General features: G+C 37.1%; 1 protein-coding gene across 2 annotated transcripts in view; it reads right to left on the bottom strand.

Annotated features, from left to right (window-relative positions):
* The window catches only part of CTNNA1 (catenin (cadherin-associated protein), alpha 1, 102kDa), a 305,980-nt gene that overhangs the window by 128,412 nt on the left and 159,258 nt on the right, over window positions 1–18,310 (bottom strand). For both annotated transcript variants that reach the window (XM_004686781.2, XM_012727837.1), the window contains exons 2-3: window positions 10,044–10,152; window positions 8,257–8,452 (exon numbers count right to left, since the gene is read on the bottom strand). In XM_004686781.2, the coding sequence (XP_004686838.2) occupies window positions 8,257–8,452; window positions 10,044–10,152 (305 nt within the window). The remainder of the gene's footprint in view (window positions 1–8,256; window positions 8,453–10,043; window positions 10,153–18,310) is intronic.

The raw sequence follows: 18,310 nt of genomic DNA, 5'->3' as shown, positions 1-18,310 counted from the left end.
GGGAAATGCACGGGACTATGGTGGTGGCACACGGGTGATTTGGTGATGGGAAACCCGCGGAGATTCCAATCGAGATGGAAAAAAAAAATGTGCAAAATGATGTAAAAATAAACTTTTGGAAAAAGAAAAAAAAATTCAAGGATATACCAAATCATTAAAAAATGTCCTCAAAAGAAAATTTTAAAAATCTGATATCAAGCTAGAATGAAGTGGGAGGAATCAATCTCCGCAATTCAAAGAATTTTACAGCTCTAGCAATGAAAACTGTGTAGTACTGGCATAGGGACAAATACATAGATCAATGGAGCAAAATAAAGAATTCAGCAATAATCCCACACAAGTACAGCAGACCTGTTTTTATCAAGGGTGCAAAAGGACAGACATTCTTTTCAACAAGTGGTACTGTAGCAACTGGATGCACAGGGAAGGAGGGGGATGGACTCTAAACTTTACCAATTTTACAAAAATTAACCTGCCAGAGACCAGCTCCAACAATTGGGGTGACAGAGGTTTCTGTAGGAAATGACAGAGTCGGTGAAGGTGAATGAGGGACACAAACACTCATTCAGGTGCAAGTGTTGTCTGCTGCCAGTCTCAGCAGCTCTTTTTTATTTTTATGTTTTTGAGCAGTGGGATTACATCAGCATATGCATTGAGTAAAAAAAAATAGCAGCTATCACATATTCCTAAGAACAGTTTGAAGTCTTTTGATCTGTAACACTTATCATTTTATAAGGAAAACACTACTAACAAGCAAAATGTTATTACTATTATTTTTTTGCAGCTGGGCAAACAATTTACTTATGATGAAACAGGTAGATTAATTTATATAGTTATAACTAACATTTCTATTTATATTATGCTAAAAGTTAGCAAAACAAAAGGAAAGCTTCTTTTATTGCTAATTACTAAGGATCCTCATTTTTATTAAAGCATCCTAAAAAAAAAAAGTTTCAAACAAGGCCAGGGTAAGGAATGAAAAAGTTTATTGTACTCAGTTCTAACATTAAGAGAGATAGGAGAGTTGAAGGCTGAACAACAAAGGCTTAAGCTTTTTGATGCCCATTGTTGTGTACATCTGGATGGTAGTGGAATGCAGGAATTTGAATTATTAGTTTGGACAGGAACATGTTATCACAATATGTTTTTAGCACTGTATAATTTTGCTGTATTAACTTTATAGTAATAGTCAATTGCTTTTTTTAGAACAACCAAATGCAAAATCAGTTTTTACTTTATCAAATGCATCCAAATGCAAAAATGGTTGTAAATAAAGGAGTGGCCAAAACAAAACAAAGATCCAGTAGGAGCCAGCTTCAGGTTCCCTGACTTTTCAGGGGCACCCCCTCATACCTGGACTTTTGTCGGATGGTATGAGATGTTTGGCCCACGCCATTAACCCAAGTCACAGACTCACAGTTTCAAGAGAAAAACTGTAAATTGTTAAAATACAACAAGAAAAATATTTTCATGAGTTAAAGCTTGGTAGAAAACCTAGACTTGATACAAATAACACCATCCATAAAATTGATAAATAAATTGGACCTCATTAAAGTTAAAATGTTTTACTATACAAAAGATCTGCTTAAGAGGATGAAAAGACAAGCTATAAACATAACACAACCAAGCATTAAGAAGTTACAAATTATGGTTAACACACACACAAACTGGAATGGTCTCATGGGCTTCATGCTAAGTGGAAAAAAAAGTGGTTCAAAAAGGTCATATATTGCATGATTCCACTTATACATTCTTGAAATGACAGAATTAGAGATGGAAATAGACCAATTGCTAGGGATAGAGGTGGTGGGGAATATAAATAGAGTGGGTGTGACTATGAAGAGGTATCATGAGGAGAGAGCTTTGTGGTGATGGAACACTTCTGTATCTTGACTGCACACTCCAACACATGATAAAAACAGTAAACTATACACATTATATCAATAGCAATCTCCTTGTGTTATTATATTACAGCTCCATTGATTTAACAATTGAGGGAATCTGGGCAAAAGGTACACAGTGTGTAGTTAACTTTGCTACTTCCTGTGCAAAATAAAAAGTCAAGGAAAATAACATATTATCTGACTTTTTATTAGTATAAACAAACACCAAAGCACACACTAGAACTTTTTAACTTAGCTGAAAATTGGCACATCAGAGTCTTAATAGCCCTAAACTAAGAAGAATATGCTGTAACTTCAGCTAATTCACCTGCAGCTGATAGTAGTACATACTACTTCAACAGATACCCTAACTGAACCAAGGAATAGAAAAACAAATCATTACAATTTTCATATACCCATGCCTTGTTGTTATCTATAGAGAACATCAGCCATTTGCACAGTTGCACATTTGCAACTGGCAGTTAATTTGCATAACTGGCTGGCTCTCCCTTTCTATTCTGTTATAGCCGTCCCTTCCTTAAAACTCCATTTCATTCCCCAGCACTATGACAATCTTTTAACTCTTCCTGCACGTAGCTGAAAGATGAATCTCCCTAGTATTTCCTTATATTCTTTGTTGCCCAGATGGCAGAACTTCTTAAAACAGGAGAAGAGTTAAGAAGACATATTTCAGTTTAAAAATAAAAAAGCTTTAAAAATAAATACAAAGCAACACTGGGAAAAACTGCTTCCAGATGTAGCAAGTCCTGTTTTACTAGACATATTTAAGCATATGGGAGACTGAACCTGTGAGACCTATACTAACCACAAAAGTCTCTGATTCTGTATCACTTCCCTGACAATTCTTCCTCATCAGGCATCCCAAGTCACCCTCTAAAGTCTCCTCCAAGCCCTTTTCTTCTAAGCTTTTCTCCCAAATCCTCACATCTCCAGTCAGGGCTCTCACTGCCCCCATGCACGTCTTGTATGCTCTGCTGTTTCTTCTTACCTGGACGACTTTTCCCCTCCATTCTTTCACCTTTCCAGACCCAGTGCACCTTCTAATCTCATGCTAAACTTTCTCAATCCACTCAGTTCTCACACACCACTCATACTACTGATTTGCTCTTCGTGTCCATGTGTCCTGAATGTGAGCTCTGAGACAAAAAACAATCGCCTGTGAGCTAGAAGACAGCCTTTCTTTATAAATAAGGACCACACATGGTCCCCTAGCCCTTTCCCCACTCTTGTTTCTCTGACACAAGCTTCTTCCCAGGAAGTTCAGTACAACCATCAGTTTACTGACCAACCTTTACTGAGCAGGCTTATCATTAGCAGTATTAAAGTACAGAAAAGGTATACCTCATTGTTTCTGGCACTTCTTTATCCACCTGGAAATGCCCATGAATTACAGGGAAAAAGTTCTGATGTAGCAGCAAATCTTCAATGAAGTTTTTAACCAATGGATTAAAAAAGCCTGTTCTTACAGATGCTGTGAGAGATGCAGTGAGAGCCCTGACTCCACTTCTAATTTATCATCACTGATATTCTTTTTTTTGATGTCTGTCCATTTTCAAACAAGTTTAGCATTTAGATCTTCCTATTTCTGTCTCTTGGCTATTTCCTACCCAAGTAAGAGCACTTTTTTTCTGGTCAGAGTCCCATTCAATGATGCTAAAATGTAATTAGATCCTTTCTTCTTTGAGCTCTTTTCTAAATAAATGAGTAGTGACTGCTCAGGGGTATAAGGATTCTTCTCAGAGTAATGAAATGTTCTGGAATTAAGTAATGAAGATAGCACAACTCTGGATATAGTAAAACCACCACATTATACACTTTAAAAGGGCAAGTTTTGCTGTACAGAAACTATGTCAATTTTACTTAAAAGTTCAGATTCTATGTACTACCTCTATATTACATTTGATACTGGGGTGGAAAACTCATTTTAATTTTTCAGGCAATAGTCTTTGTTCACAGAATCAATTATCTTTTCAAACACTTAAGCGCCAACCATGACAAGGTACCATGATAGGTGCCACAGAAAATGGTCACCACTTACCAATGAGTATGTCCTGCTGGAGCCTGAAGAGGGAAAAATAATTATTCAATTATCAGTGTGGAAAATAATAGGTAAAAATGATCGAAAGAGTAGAGGGTGTGAACATAGTCCTAAAAAGAGCACAGCTAAGATAGACATGTCTGCCTCGGCCTGTACATCTAACTACAATGTACAAACTAGTCTGGGCTGACGGGCTGACTGGTAGTATAATGAAACCCCTTAAATACAAGGGTTGGGATGCTATCCAACTAGTGACACCAATGCAGACTCACTTGGGCATTTCACTGACCATGATGTAAGGTGACCTTTCACACACATTCATGAATGTTTTATATACTAAGAGTGTAATGAGAGTGTTATAGGGTATTCATAAATGTTCAGTGTTTATTATTCATGTAATCAGGGGCAAAACCCAGAGAAAATCAAGTTAATAAGCTGTATATATTCAAGTCTGTGCTTATTAAATAATAATAGCATAGAAAGTATAGGGGTCACAAAATCGTAAAATATATGAATGCTCTAGTTTCTGGCTCAAAAGTTTTCTAAATAAATACTCTTTTGAAAACTATGTGCTCTTTCTTATCTTTAAACAGTCTGAGTTAAATCTGAGATCAGAACACTGCCAATAATATACCTGTGAGTCCAATATGATCCACCCTGGTTTTGAAACAAGTGTCACTGGAGCACATTCATGACATTTGTTTACATACTATCTCTGTTCTCCAACAAAAGTACAGAAATGAATAGTGTCAACAGAACTTATAGTTTGTTGGCTCTAAAATATACTTGGTCTGTTAGAAAACAATTTGTAAACTTGTACTAAATAAAAGTAATCAACAATGATTCAAAATAAGAAATTTTATTACATAAGTAAGTTTTCTAGTGTTTAAGTAACCGGCCTGAAATGCAAGCTATGTTAACTCTAATTAGTCAACCTATTGGGGAATTATAGGTTTGATCATATTCTATGTTGATATACCAGCGAAACTCAGAGCTGCTACATCAGTATATTGCATAAATGCTTGTAAATACTGAAGACAGGCTTGAGAATGGTGGTTTTGCTGCCTAAAAATTACTCAAGAAGTTGGTACTTATACATTTATTATCTCCACAAGTTTTCACTGGGTCAGGAATCTGGGGTTGGCTGGAGCTGCTGACATCTGAAACTTGGCTGGAGCTGTGGCTTACTCACATACTTGGCAAACTGGTGGAGACTGTTAACAGGAAATCTCAGTTCTTCTCTATAGGACCTCCTGAGCGTCCTCAAAATACAGCAGCCAGCTTCATTCACCCAGGGTGAATAATCTCTGAGGAAGAGCTTGGGTAATATTATAATCTTTATATGACTTTGCCTTGAAAGCAAATAGCATCTCTTCCTCTACCTACTCTTCTTTATAGAAGCAGGAGTCTCTAGTCCAACAACACACATTCAACAGGATCTTAGTTATATTACACTTTAAGGGAGCAGTGTCAAAGAATCTGCAAATATATTAGTATCACTACAAAGTTTCAGATAATAAGCAAACAGCTGCCACAATATAACAAACAAGGCTTGCTTGGCTAAAAAAATGTGCTTAGCCATTTAACCAATGTATTTAACAAATCTTGTTCTATTTATGACAGGAAACAAAGTTTATCACCACTTGCTAAGATTCTCCAAAGAAAAAAGTCAAGAGAAAAAAAACAAGTCACCTCAGCTTTTCATCTTATGTAGTAATGATGATGAAAGGCAGTTGTATTTTTTTTTCTTGCTTTTTTTTTTTTTGAGGCAAATTATGGTGAATAGATCATGATAACTGCAAAGTCAGATTAGGATAGACAAGTACCACATATTCAGAACCACATAACAGATATTTCCAGATATAAGCAAAAATAACAAGAAACAAATTTAGATATGCATTCATAATGGGGGTTGGGAAGTGAGGCTTGAGGAGAGATGCCTGTATTTTATCTTGGTTGCTACAGGTTTATATCAGAGAAACTTTGAAACAAAAAACAGAGTGAAATAAAGTTACCTGCTACAATTAAATTTAGATTTAAAATAAACACACATCTTAGTCACTAAATTCAATGAATACTTGGCCCAATTCATCTCATATTATGGTTTCATTACAGGAGGCAAGAAGGGCTGGAAGTAAAGTTTTCTCAGAGGACAGTGCAATAACAGTCATCCTGATTTCCTCAACAGAAAACTCAAAATGTGCCCCTAAGTAGACAAACTGTTCAAAAAACAAACAAAACTTACTCAAATGCCATAGCGTTCCCCAAAAGTTCATGTAACTGTGGCTTCACCTAGAAATGCTGTTTGCCAATGTAACCAGGTTAAGATGAAGTTATAGCAGATTAAGATGAGTTCTAATTCTATGACTGATGTTCTTATCATAGGGAACATTGTACAGAGACAATGTTAATGACAGAAGGCAGAGGTCAGAATGACAGGCCTACACATTAAAGAACACCAAAGGCAGCCCAACACTGCTGTCAATCACCAGAAGCTAGGACAGAGGGATTCTTCTTAAAAGTCTACAATAAGGAATCATCCTACTGACATCCTGATTTCAGATTTCTTTCCAGAGCTATAAGGAAATAAAGTTCTATGGTCTCAAGTCACCAGGTTTGTTGTAATTAGTTATGGCAGTTAATTATGGCAGTCTTAGGGAATTAATAAGTGGATTCAGATACGCCCCCTACAAAAAAAAATAAATATATATATTCCTGTGGGCCTGCCTGGTGGCACAACAGGTTAAGTGGCAGCAGTGTAAAGATCCATGGCCACTGCACTATGAATTCAATCCCCAGCCAAGGAAGTGACCCACATGATACAGCAGACCTCTCCTGTCTCGCCCACTGCTCCCTTTAGCAGTACATCAATGGATCTGCCTCTTCTGCTCCCCACTCTGTCTCTGGTGAATCCTCTTACCCACTACACCTCTAAAAAGAAAATGTTCCTGTGGTGATTTCCAAAATACATAAATCACTCATACAACTCAAAAATGAAAAAGCAACCAATTGAGAAATGAACAATATATCTAATAGACACTTCCTCAAAGAAGGCAGACAGATGGCTCACAGGCACAGGAAAAAATGTTCAACTTCATTTATAATCAGAGAAGGCAAATCAAGATCACAAAGAGGTATCAACTCATACCTATGAGAATGGCCTGGATCAAAAAGACTAGAATAATGTTGGAGAGAATGAGAAGAAGGAACCCTTGTATATAGAATGTTGGAATAATGGGAAGAAGGAACCCTTGTATACTGTGGGCAAGAATGCAAATTGGTACAGTCTCTATGGGAAGCAGGGTGGTTATTCCTTTAAAAACTAAAAATGGAAACGTCATATGCTCTAGTAATACAACTTCCAAGTATTTATCCTGTCAATAAGAACACTAATTCAAAAAGATATTACGAACCCTTTTGTTCATAGTCATAATAGCGAAGGCATGGAATCAATTTAAAAGTCCACTGACTGATAACTGGATAGTGAAACTGTGGAATATACACTCAAAGGATATAACTTAAAAACAGATGAAATTGTGCCTTTAGCAAAAATACAGGTGGAACTTGAGGTGATTATGCTACAAGAAATCAATCAGAAAATATAAGACAATTACCAGGTGGCTTCATTCATTCATGGAATATAAATCCCAACAAAACAAACTGGCAAAACACAACAAAAATAATTCTATGACTTTGTAAAAAATATGGTAGTTACCAGAGAAGTAGCAGGGCAATGTCAGAGTATGCTGGCATAGGTGCTTGGGGGGGGGGGGGGGGGGGAATCAAGCATGTGTACATGTAAAAATGTGAAGCTATACTTTAAAAATTACAAGTATGCTTAGAGGTATGTTATATGTGAGCATACAGCAAATCTGCAAAATTTGACCAAAAAAAAAAAAAAAAGCTCCTCTGTCACTGAGCTTATACAACTGAGCAAAAGGCAAGCATCGATCACTGATCACAAAAGTTTCCAACAATGATTAATTTTCTAAAAAGACTTGCCTCTCTAGGGCCCTCCCCAGTGGCGAAGCAGGTTAAAGCACAGCACAAAGAAGCTTAAGCCAGTTCCGCATGAGTTCGATCCCCGCCTGCCCTGGAGGAGATACACATGGTGAGGCAGACCTCTCCTGACCTGCCCACTGCTCCCCTCAGCAGTGTACTTCGTCGATCTGCCTGTTCTGCACCCCACTGTCTCTGGTGAATCCTCTCACCCTCCACATCTCTGGCCTGTGCCCCAGTTCTGTACAAATTAAATAAATCAATCTTTAAAAAAAAAAAAGACTTGCCTCTCTATATATAAAAAACAAAACATACCTTGTTTTCGAACATCTTCTACAGCAGCAACAAGCTCCTCCTTGAGAAACTGACTCTCCTTTGCAATTTTATCTCCCTTTTCCAAGAAATTCTCAGTTGCTTGTTCAACCGATGCTGCCAAAACATGGGCCTTCTTAGAACGACCTCTCTTCTTATTAGAGGGCCCCTTAGTGTTGGTGTTTACCAGAGTTGTAACCTAGAGTTTTCATTTTAAAAAATTAAACTGCAGTCAATTAAAATGCAGAAAAACCAACATTGTTAAAGACAGAAAAAAGTATTTACAATCAAATGATCACATTTATGAGATTTCACTAATTATTAACAAAACCCATACAACTCCTTCCATATTTAAGACATACAGCAGTAAAACTTGGGGTCCAAAATAATCTAGCTATTTCAAAGGATAAGAAATATAACAAATATTTTAATTACTCAAACCTAACTATTAGTTCTATTTTTTTCACTTCACAAATCAAAACTAGTTAGAAACTACTAAGCTTTTTCTACTATATGTCATCAAAAACATGTAGAAAGAGAACATAAACTACCTGGAGGCCACATTTTGCCACCTTGCAAAATAATTTAAGATAGTTTCCTTCTGCAATCTTTTCAGAATTTATTCATACAAATCTCAGTCATTAATTAGTAAAGAACTTAAGAAAGAAAGGAACAATTGTCCAAAGGACCTGTGGTAGTGTTTTAAGTCCTACACATTAACCATTGCTAACACTTTCATAACCAGATTATCTGAAGGTTGAAAGTGACAAAAAATGTGTTATTAGTATAATTTGCCATATAAAAGGGCTATAGTAGTGGGAGGGGGAGTCTAAGAAAGTAAATATTCCTCAGTCCTATTCCTACACATTATATTTAAATGTGTGTGTAAATTTATATAAATACACATACAACATTAGTTTGTGGGTTGGAATGGCATTTTCAAAGATAACATATCTATCTACTCCCCTCAAAAGTATACTAGCAAAGTATGCCAAACTACTAAAAGTGAAGAGCTACCTGCTAGTAATAAAATGTCACATTATTAAGTTTGCATTTGTAACAGAACAAACCCCTACACTCAAAAAAAAAATTGCCTGTTAACTGACCTACACAATGAAAAGTATGTTAAGTAGAGTGAAGACACTTAACAGTCAAGGTTTCATATCCCACCTTCCTTGAGTATACCTTGAGTGACACCAAGCAATGTCCACAAAGTGCAAATACCGGAAATTGCAGTGTATAGCACTAACCTTTGGTATTTCCAATAAGACCAAAGAAAATGGCAGCTACTATGTTGATTAAATGAACCCATGCATTACTTTATCATTATTGGGTCCAAATCATGTAAGTACTACCAATCTAAACTCATTCTGGTCATTCAGGGACTCCCTGGTGACCCAAGGGGTTAAGTCTTAGTACTATGAAGCCGCTGGCAGCCACTGAAATGGGAGTTCGATCCCAAGCCAGAAAGCTGACCCACATGGCACAGCAGACTTCTCCTGTCTCACCTGTTGCTCCCAGTAGTGGTGTATTTCAGTGGACCCACCTGTTCTGCTCCCCACTATCTCTGGTCGTCAATCATCTCAACCTCCTCAACCTCCACTACCACACCTCTGGCCCACACCCCAGCTCTTGCATACATAAATAAATCTGTAAATCTTTTCAAAAGTAAATAAACTCACTCATTCAAATTAAATATATGAAATAACGGAGCCAATCTTGCTCTGTAATTGTTACCCAGACCTATTAGTACAGAACCATGTAACAAGTATGTGTTTTCAAATTTTTACCTGTGTCACAAGAGGCTCCAATAGTCTTTCGACTGCCAGAGTCCTGATCTCTAGACTTTTGGGGTCCCATTTAAAATTTATGTTGCCGGCGTGGACAGCAGTCATTTTTCTGAAAGAGAAATGAAAAACCAAAGTCAGGAAAATATCAAGCAGGAAAATGTAATATGTAACAAATCTTGTCCTGTTTAAAGACCTTTACAACAGGAAAGCCACATTTGCCACAAGATTGGGGGCTGGGGGTGGGTAGGAATCTGACTAGCCAGTACAGGAGAGCCCACTAACTCTTAGAACCTCACCTCTTACTCTTAAAATATCAAGTTTACAAACTTCAGTGGTACTAGAAGGCGGCATTCACAAATAGTTTTTCTCTCTGGCACAAAGATATTCCTACTTTCCAAACCAACTATAAGGAGTCAAATGAAAAGCTGATTTTTTTTTACTCCACAATATTTCTAGTACAGTGCAATTTCTTAGGCTATGTGGGTCTTTTTTTTTTTTTAAAGTGGCTTCTCAGGGAACATCTTGTCTTACTCTATTAAAAGGCAACTACGCTTAAGTCTGCTGCCCTATGTACCTACAGTTGTTACTAATCATAACCACAAGAAATATCAAATCTCAGTCAAGTATCACTGTGTCACTGTCTAGGTAAACTTCCATTAGAAGGATACTTCAAGAAAAGCGAAGGACTTCAATGAATGTATCAAGTGGTTAGTGTTTCTTTTTTAAAAGTACTAACTTAAAGATTAAAGAAAAAATGAAAGACAGGAGAGGTATGTACTGAGGTAAACACTAACTAACTTGCCAAACAATCTTTTGATAGCAATGTAAAAGGGTGTATCTTTATAACCAGCAATTCTACATCTAGAGTATTACTGTACAAAAAAATTAAGGTTTAAGCAAAAACATGTATACATTTAGGTTCACAACAGTTCTGTAAACAATCAAAAAATATTAACTACCTAAATTTCAAACAATACATCAATGAATGAGTAACTCACCTAACACCAAACAATAGGATACTGTGTAGCTCTTAAAAAACAAATATGTTAACATGAATGGGGAAAAGGCAGTCTTATTTTTACTACTGAAGGTAAAAAACAGCTTCCCACTTGCCCCTTCCACCTCCAAAAAGTTTATACTAGGTGTGAAATACTCTATTATACAGAAAGGACAGGCATATAAAGACTAACAAGATGAAATAAAAAAAATGCAAAATTTACTGCAAATTGAGTATCATTAAAAATAGTTAACTAGGGCCCTCCCTAGTGGCTCAGCAGGTTAAAGCACAGAACTAAGAAGCTAAAGACACTTCAGCGTGGGTTCAATCCCTGCCCCGGAGGTTACCCACATGGCAAGGCAGACCTCTCCTGGCCGGCCCGCTGCTCCCCTCAACAGTGTGCTTTTGGTGGTATGTTAGCATACATTTGAGAGATAAGAACTTATACTCCTAAAATGTATACAATGTTAACTCAAGGGGGGGGGGAGAGACTGCAATTTATTGTCTGCATTACTAACAGAAGGAAATGCTATCTTGGAAATTGTGACAAAGACAAAAATTTGTCTAATCCAAATTCATGCAAGTTAAGAGCCCTAACCTATACTTAATTTCAAGTGTTAGAAAGTTCAAGATGATAGGGGATAGAGAAGCATGCTAAATACCGTAAGGACACAAATTGAGAATGTAGGGCATCCTGTATGATGATGGGTACCAGCTCTTCAAAAAGTCATCATTCAGGAGAGGAAGGTGTAGAAGTACTATTCTAGATGAAAAAATTCAGTAGACAGAAGAATCAAATGCAATATATCTAACTCATTGGACTCTACTTTGAAATAGAGCTACTAACACACACACTTCCAAGAAAGTTGGCAAATATTTATATTAATAAATATTAGATATTGTGGGATTTCATATGTGTGATAATAAAATTGTAGCTAAGAATAAAATGACTTTCTAGGAGATGCATGCCAAAATATTTAAGGGTAAAACATTTAGATGTCTGCAATTTTGAAGTGGGTGAACAAAAGTGAAAATACTTAGGGTTATCAAAGAATTATAAAAAAATACTCTTTAATGTTAAATATAGGTGGGGAGGTAGATGGATAGATGATCACAACTTTATTCTTCAGTTTCTTTGTATATCAGAAATTCCATCTTTAAAAAAAAAGTGGCAGGGTTTTAAGTCTCAGCACTTTCATACTTTCACTGGCCCCTCTGGCAAGAGCAGGATCCTCAGCCAGGGAGCTGACTCACACAGCACAGCAGACCTTTCCTGCCTTGCCCACGGCTCCCCTCAAGCAGTGTATTTCAGTAGATCTGCCTGTTCTGCTCCCCATTCTATCTCTAGTGAGTCCTCTCACCCACTGTACCTCTGACCCAGCTCTTATATACATAAGTAAATAAATCTTTAAATAAAAAAGTGGAGCCTTTATTTTAGAAAATGAAGAGGGACAATCTGACCAAGACGCATCATAATCTCAATCACTTGATCATCACACAACCACTTTAATAGTATCTCCTCACTTATAAAATACGACTATCATCACCTTCCAAAGGTTTTTAATGAAGGTTAAAGATGTTAACCCACTGAATAAAATGAGAACATATGGGTCCACGTTTATATGATTAAAACAGATGAAAAGTTCTTATATATAACAAGAAGTCAACAAGTAAATATAGAAGGAATAAATGTACTTAGAAAACCACCATTTAGGAATTATACAAAAAACTGAAGCAAGCAAGAATCATCAAAGAATGCTAAGCCAAATGGGTGAAAGCTCACTGAAATACTCAGTATTTACAGTCTCATGGTAACTCCCCCAACAAATTATTTATTGATTGCATTTTGGCAGTGGAGGGAGACAGCAACTTGACCATATGATTAAAATGTAATGACATGTAATTTCTGATATTACACAGTGAGGCTACACATCACTTTCTGTGTTATTTCCTACCAAAATCACATAACCTCAACTTATTGATGAGGAAACAGTTAAACTCAAAGTAAAGGATACTCCACAAAATAACTGGCAATAATCTTTAAAATTACCATGGTAGAGGGGGGGAAAAAAGACTGAGAAATTCTTCCATATTAAAAGACCCTATAGAGACATGACAATTAAATACAGTGATTTTGGACTGAGTTGATTAATTTTAATATGGATTCTAAATGAGTTGACTGTACTGTATCAAAGTTCGATTTTTCATCATTACATTGTAGCTATGCCCTTACTACATGTAATGGGCATGGATGTCTGCAACTTACTCTTCATTACACTTCTTACTCATTAAATACATGTATATACACAGACAGTAAGAGGAGGTTACAACTGCCTGAGAGGGAAAAAAAAGAAAAATGAAGAGGTACAAAGGAGAAGGAACAGGTGGAAGGAGAGAGGGAAAGGGAAGAGGAAGGATAGAAGAGAAAGGGGGACAAGATGGGGGAAGAGCTGTCACGAAGTATGGTTAATGTGACAGAAGAAAGTGACTTTTTAAAAAGATTTATTTATGCATACAGAACTGAGGTAGAGGCCAGAGGCACAGGTGTGGTGAAAGGATTCACCAGAGACAGAGTGGGGAAGAGAACAGGCAGATCAATGAAGTACATTGCTGAGGGGAGCAGCGGGTGAGTCAGGAGAGGTCTGCCTCGCCACATGGGTCACCTCCAGGGTGGGACTGAACTCATGCTGAAGTGGCTTTAGCTTCTTCGTGCTGTGCTTTAACCCGCTGCACCACCAGGGAGGGCCCAATAAGTCATTTTTTTTAAACACACAATTTTTTAAAATTGTATCTTTATATTTAATGATAATTAGTAGCCTTATCAACAGCACTATTTTACTTTCTATAGTAAGCAGCATCAAACACTTAAATTAAAATGATGATCCGGACAAGAATATCAAATGTCTATGACTAGCCCACTCCTGACAACTAAAGTCTGTTGTATCCTCTCCCCATAAATGCATGCTTTCGGCACAAACTGGTAGACTTCTTTAGATGACACTGAAAGTATTAGTATACGCATCATTTTACATTTCACTAAGACTTCTGTAAGCATCAGAAAATTCTAGACTCACTGGAAAAGCCAAAAGTTAGCAAAACAACATAGATTTGCATAATCTGGTATCAGAGTTAACAGTTTCCAAGGAATGTTTTACTGTAAATGGACAAATTCACTCTCTACACTCACATCAAGCCTATACTTTGGTTTTTAAGGGTTATTTGTCCACTAAACTGGTCAGCCCCTAGCCATTAAATGAACAGGAGAGGGAAGGTCCTAGATCATTAAACTGCTGACAGCAGCTTAGGCAAAGGAGTTATCAATCCAAGTATCAGAGATAAAGACATTTCAGAAAGTGATTTACCCCATGGATTATGTGTTCATGCACCCTAGCATTCCATAGCCAACTGCATCAACACAAATATAACAGAAAACTTTATGAAGGAAGGTCAAGAGATAAGTAAAGGTAACGTATGGTCACCTTGTGCTTTAATTATTAAACAAGTACCATTTGCAATTCATTTTCCCTAAGAAATAGACTCTTCCATTTTTCTTCATATTAAAAAGCTTTCTTAAAAAGTAATCCCAGGAAGAGAAATCCTAGCCTGGGGAAAGGCACAAGGTCTCAGGTTTTGTTAACTTTTGATAACCACCAAATTGTGGTCCAAACAGCATACACATACATTCATAATGCCTTAAAATCCACCCACTTTTCCTACAGGAGCAAATCGATACAGCGTCTCAGTCACAGGGAACTGTCCAGAAGATGGCTATTTAGTAATACCTCAAAGAGGCAGTAAGTTATCCCAAGGGAAGGAGATTCTAACACTTGGAGAAAAGAGTGACTTAGAGAAAAATTAATTTCCGGAATATTTGTACACTTACCTAACTTTTTCTCAAAAAGCCCTTCTTGGTCTTTTGCTTTCCTAATTTTGATAGTTTGGGGTACAAAATAATTTCTTAAAAACAAAAAACACTGGGTGCAAATACAATAGAGAATTGTGAATGATACCTGAATTCTCCAATCTGGGAGACTCCTAGGAAAGTCCCAATTGCCTATCAATTCCATGGTCTTTACCATGAGAACCGAGAGTTAGCAGGTCCTCAAATTTTTCAAGAGATCTAAGGTTTTATGTGTAATCTCCCAAGTTTAATGTCAGCAGTTCATTCCCAAAAATGTTACATGCAGCAGGCCAGGACAGAAGTCTCAGTGTTATCAAGCTGTCACCAAGCCCAGCAGCTAAGTTCAATCCCCTTAGCCAGGGAGGTAACCCACAAGGCACAGCAGACCTCTCCTATCTCGCTGGCTGCTCCCCTCTGCTGTGTATTTCAGTGGATCTGCCTGTTCTGCTCCCCACTCTGTCTCTGGAGAATCCTCTCACCCCCTGCACCTCTGGCCTACACCGCAGTTCTTGTATGCGTATTTTTAAAAAAATGTTAAATGTTACATGCATGTCTGAGTATTCTGTTTGCCCTGTTGACCACTTTTCAACCTCTGAAAAAGATTCTCCCCTAAAGTCCCTTCAAGCTGTACGTTGCAGACATACTCTACATTCTCTTAAATAATGTCTCTTAGGAGGTCTCCAGCCTTCCCCATAAAAATTCACCAGACTCAGACTCCGACAGATAAAGGTGTTAAGGCAAAGGCCTCAATTACTCACTTACATTGAAAAACTTGAAATATACTGACTCTTGAAAATTGAGAACCCTATTCAGTGTGTTCTCAAGTCTTTCAATAACCATAATGGAAGCAGACTGCCTTGTGAGGCATCTTTAATCAAAAGTCCTGCCAAGAGTGACACCAAATATTATTAAACTAGACTACAGAGCCAAGTTATGCTTTTGGTGACCCAACCTAAAAGGATTTCAAAAAATGAAGTAAAGCATTTAAAATCTGATGAGGATAAATTTTCTGGAAAGAACATGGCTTGCACTATCAGCTTTTGTCACTAACTTATCACTGACCTTGTACATGTCACCTTACCTTCCCAGAGCCTCAGTTTTCTTATCATTAAAATGAAAGCGATTGAGTTTATGTTCCAAGCTCTTCTAGCCTTGAAATTCTAGTATCCCATTCATTTATATTACCTCTCATTAGTCAATGAATAACTTTATTAAACATAATTAATTTTTCCCAGGTTTAGTCTATGATCTTCCCAAGTTATGTTTTAAGTATAAGGATGATAACTATGCTTAGTATTTATACCCTTACATTGCTGGCAAGATGCTTTATTGCACAGCAGAACCACTATTAGTTGAACTGAATTTATGCAACCTGATTTTAAAATATTTACAAGACTACCAAAACAAAGCTCCTGCCTTTATCTTACTCATAGCTTCTGCTTCTCTACAATTAATAGTATTGTTTAGAGTAGCTAAACAAATAACTTTTAAACTCTTGGCAGTTTCTAGTTTTCCAATTAACTTACAAAGCACTACTTCACAAGATCTATTACAAAACCTACTAGACCTAGCCAACCTTAATGAATTACAGAAATCTAAGGTTTTTCCAGGAGGGATCACACTTAGTGAAACTAAAAAAAAAAAAGTTAAACTGCAGTTATTCAATCTTCATTACCTTTTAAGTGGCAATCCTGGCTATAATGCACAAGTTCACCATAAATTCAGTAAGAGGAAGAGACATAGGTGTTTGACTAGCAGTCTTTATACTAGAACAAGAATTGGAGAAACAACAAGCAGAAAATAAAAGTATAGTTCTATCACAACTAAGCAGGCTGACTGTTGGCAAATAGCCTCATTTGTGCAAAGAGCAACACACCTTTTTCAAAGGCATTAAATGTTCATTTACAACAGAATGGCCACATCATTTTAAAATGTGTCTGCTCCAAAGCTTTAGAATCTCCTTACCATGCTTCTCAATGCCAATTTTTTTTAATGGCAAGGTTAAGTTAACGTGATGTTAGGATGGTTCATTTAAATGCAAATCAGGAAATTTAGAAATTAAAAGTACCCACAGTAACTGTTAACTGTCATACTGCACAAGATATAGGATTGTGGATATTCAGCACAAGCACAGGCTTGCCAGGTTGCATCTGCATTAAACAGAATTAACACAGCTCTTAGAATCTCAAATCTCTTGGAAACTGTCAAAGAAAACAAGGCAGCCCTTATAATTACGACTCATGGTAAAACCTGCCTATTTTACTAAATCCCCCAAACCTGTCACTTACTGAAATGCAAAGCAGTTGAAAATTTGGGGGACAGTGGAGGGGAAGGAGTAAGAAATTAAGAGGTATAAAAATACAGGTGGGTCCAAGTGGATTCAAATAGAAAACCCAGATACAAACCCACAGGTGTATGCACAGCGAATCTTTGACAAAGGAGCAAAGAAGATACAATGAAACAAAGAAAACTTGTTCAACAAATGGTACTGGGAAAACTGGGAAGCTACATGCAAAAAAATGAAACTAGATCACCATGCACAAAACCAACTCGAAATGGATTAAAGACCTAGACATAAGAACGCAAACAATAAAATACCTAGAAGCAAAGATGGGTGAAATACTACATGACATACACTTCAGCGACATCTTTAAAGATACAGCACCCAATGCAACGATAGTGAAGTAAAGGATAAACAGAAGGGACTACATCAACTTAAAGAGCTTCTGTACAGCAAAAGAGACAGTCTTACAAAAAACAGACAGACATCCCACTGATTGGGAAAAAAAATTTCTCACACAATACTAGTGATAAAGGATTGATCACAAAGATATACAAAGAACTGATGGAAGTCAACAAAAATAAACAACCCCATCAAAAAATGGGCAGAAGACCTAAAAAGACACTTCTCCAAAGAGGAAGTGTAGATGGCCATATGAAAAAATTTTCAGTATTACTTGTAATAAGGGAGATGCAAATTAAAACCACAATGAGATACCACCTCACCCCACTGAGAATGGCACATTTTAAAACAACTAGCAACAACAAATTTGGCAAGGATAAGGATGTGGGAATAAAGGAACTCTCCTGCACTGCTGGTGGGAATGCAAACTAGTACGACCACTATGGGAAACTGTGTGGCGGTTTCTCAAACTGCTAAAAATGTAACTTTCACATGACCCAGCAATCCCATACCTAGGCATCTACCCAAAAAACACTTATTCAAAAAGACACCTGTACCCCCGTGTTTATTGCTGCTCTATTTACAAAAGGAAAGACATGGAACCAACCCAAATGCCCAAAAGTAGATGACTGGATTAAAAAGATGTGGTACATGGGCCCTCCCTGGTGGCGCAGCGGGTTAAAGCA

Source organism: Condylura cristata, unplaced genomic scaffold (assembly GCF_000260355.1).
Source record: "Condylura cristata isolate star-nosed mole 26May11 unplaced genomic scaffold, ConCri1.0 scaffold00021, whole genome shotgun sequence".
Lineage (NCBI taxonomy): Eukaryota > Metazoa > Chordata > Mammalia > Eulipotyphla > Talpidae > Condylura > Condylura cristata.
This window is presented reverse-complemented; position numbering and strand designations above follow the sequence as displayed.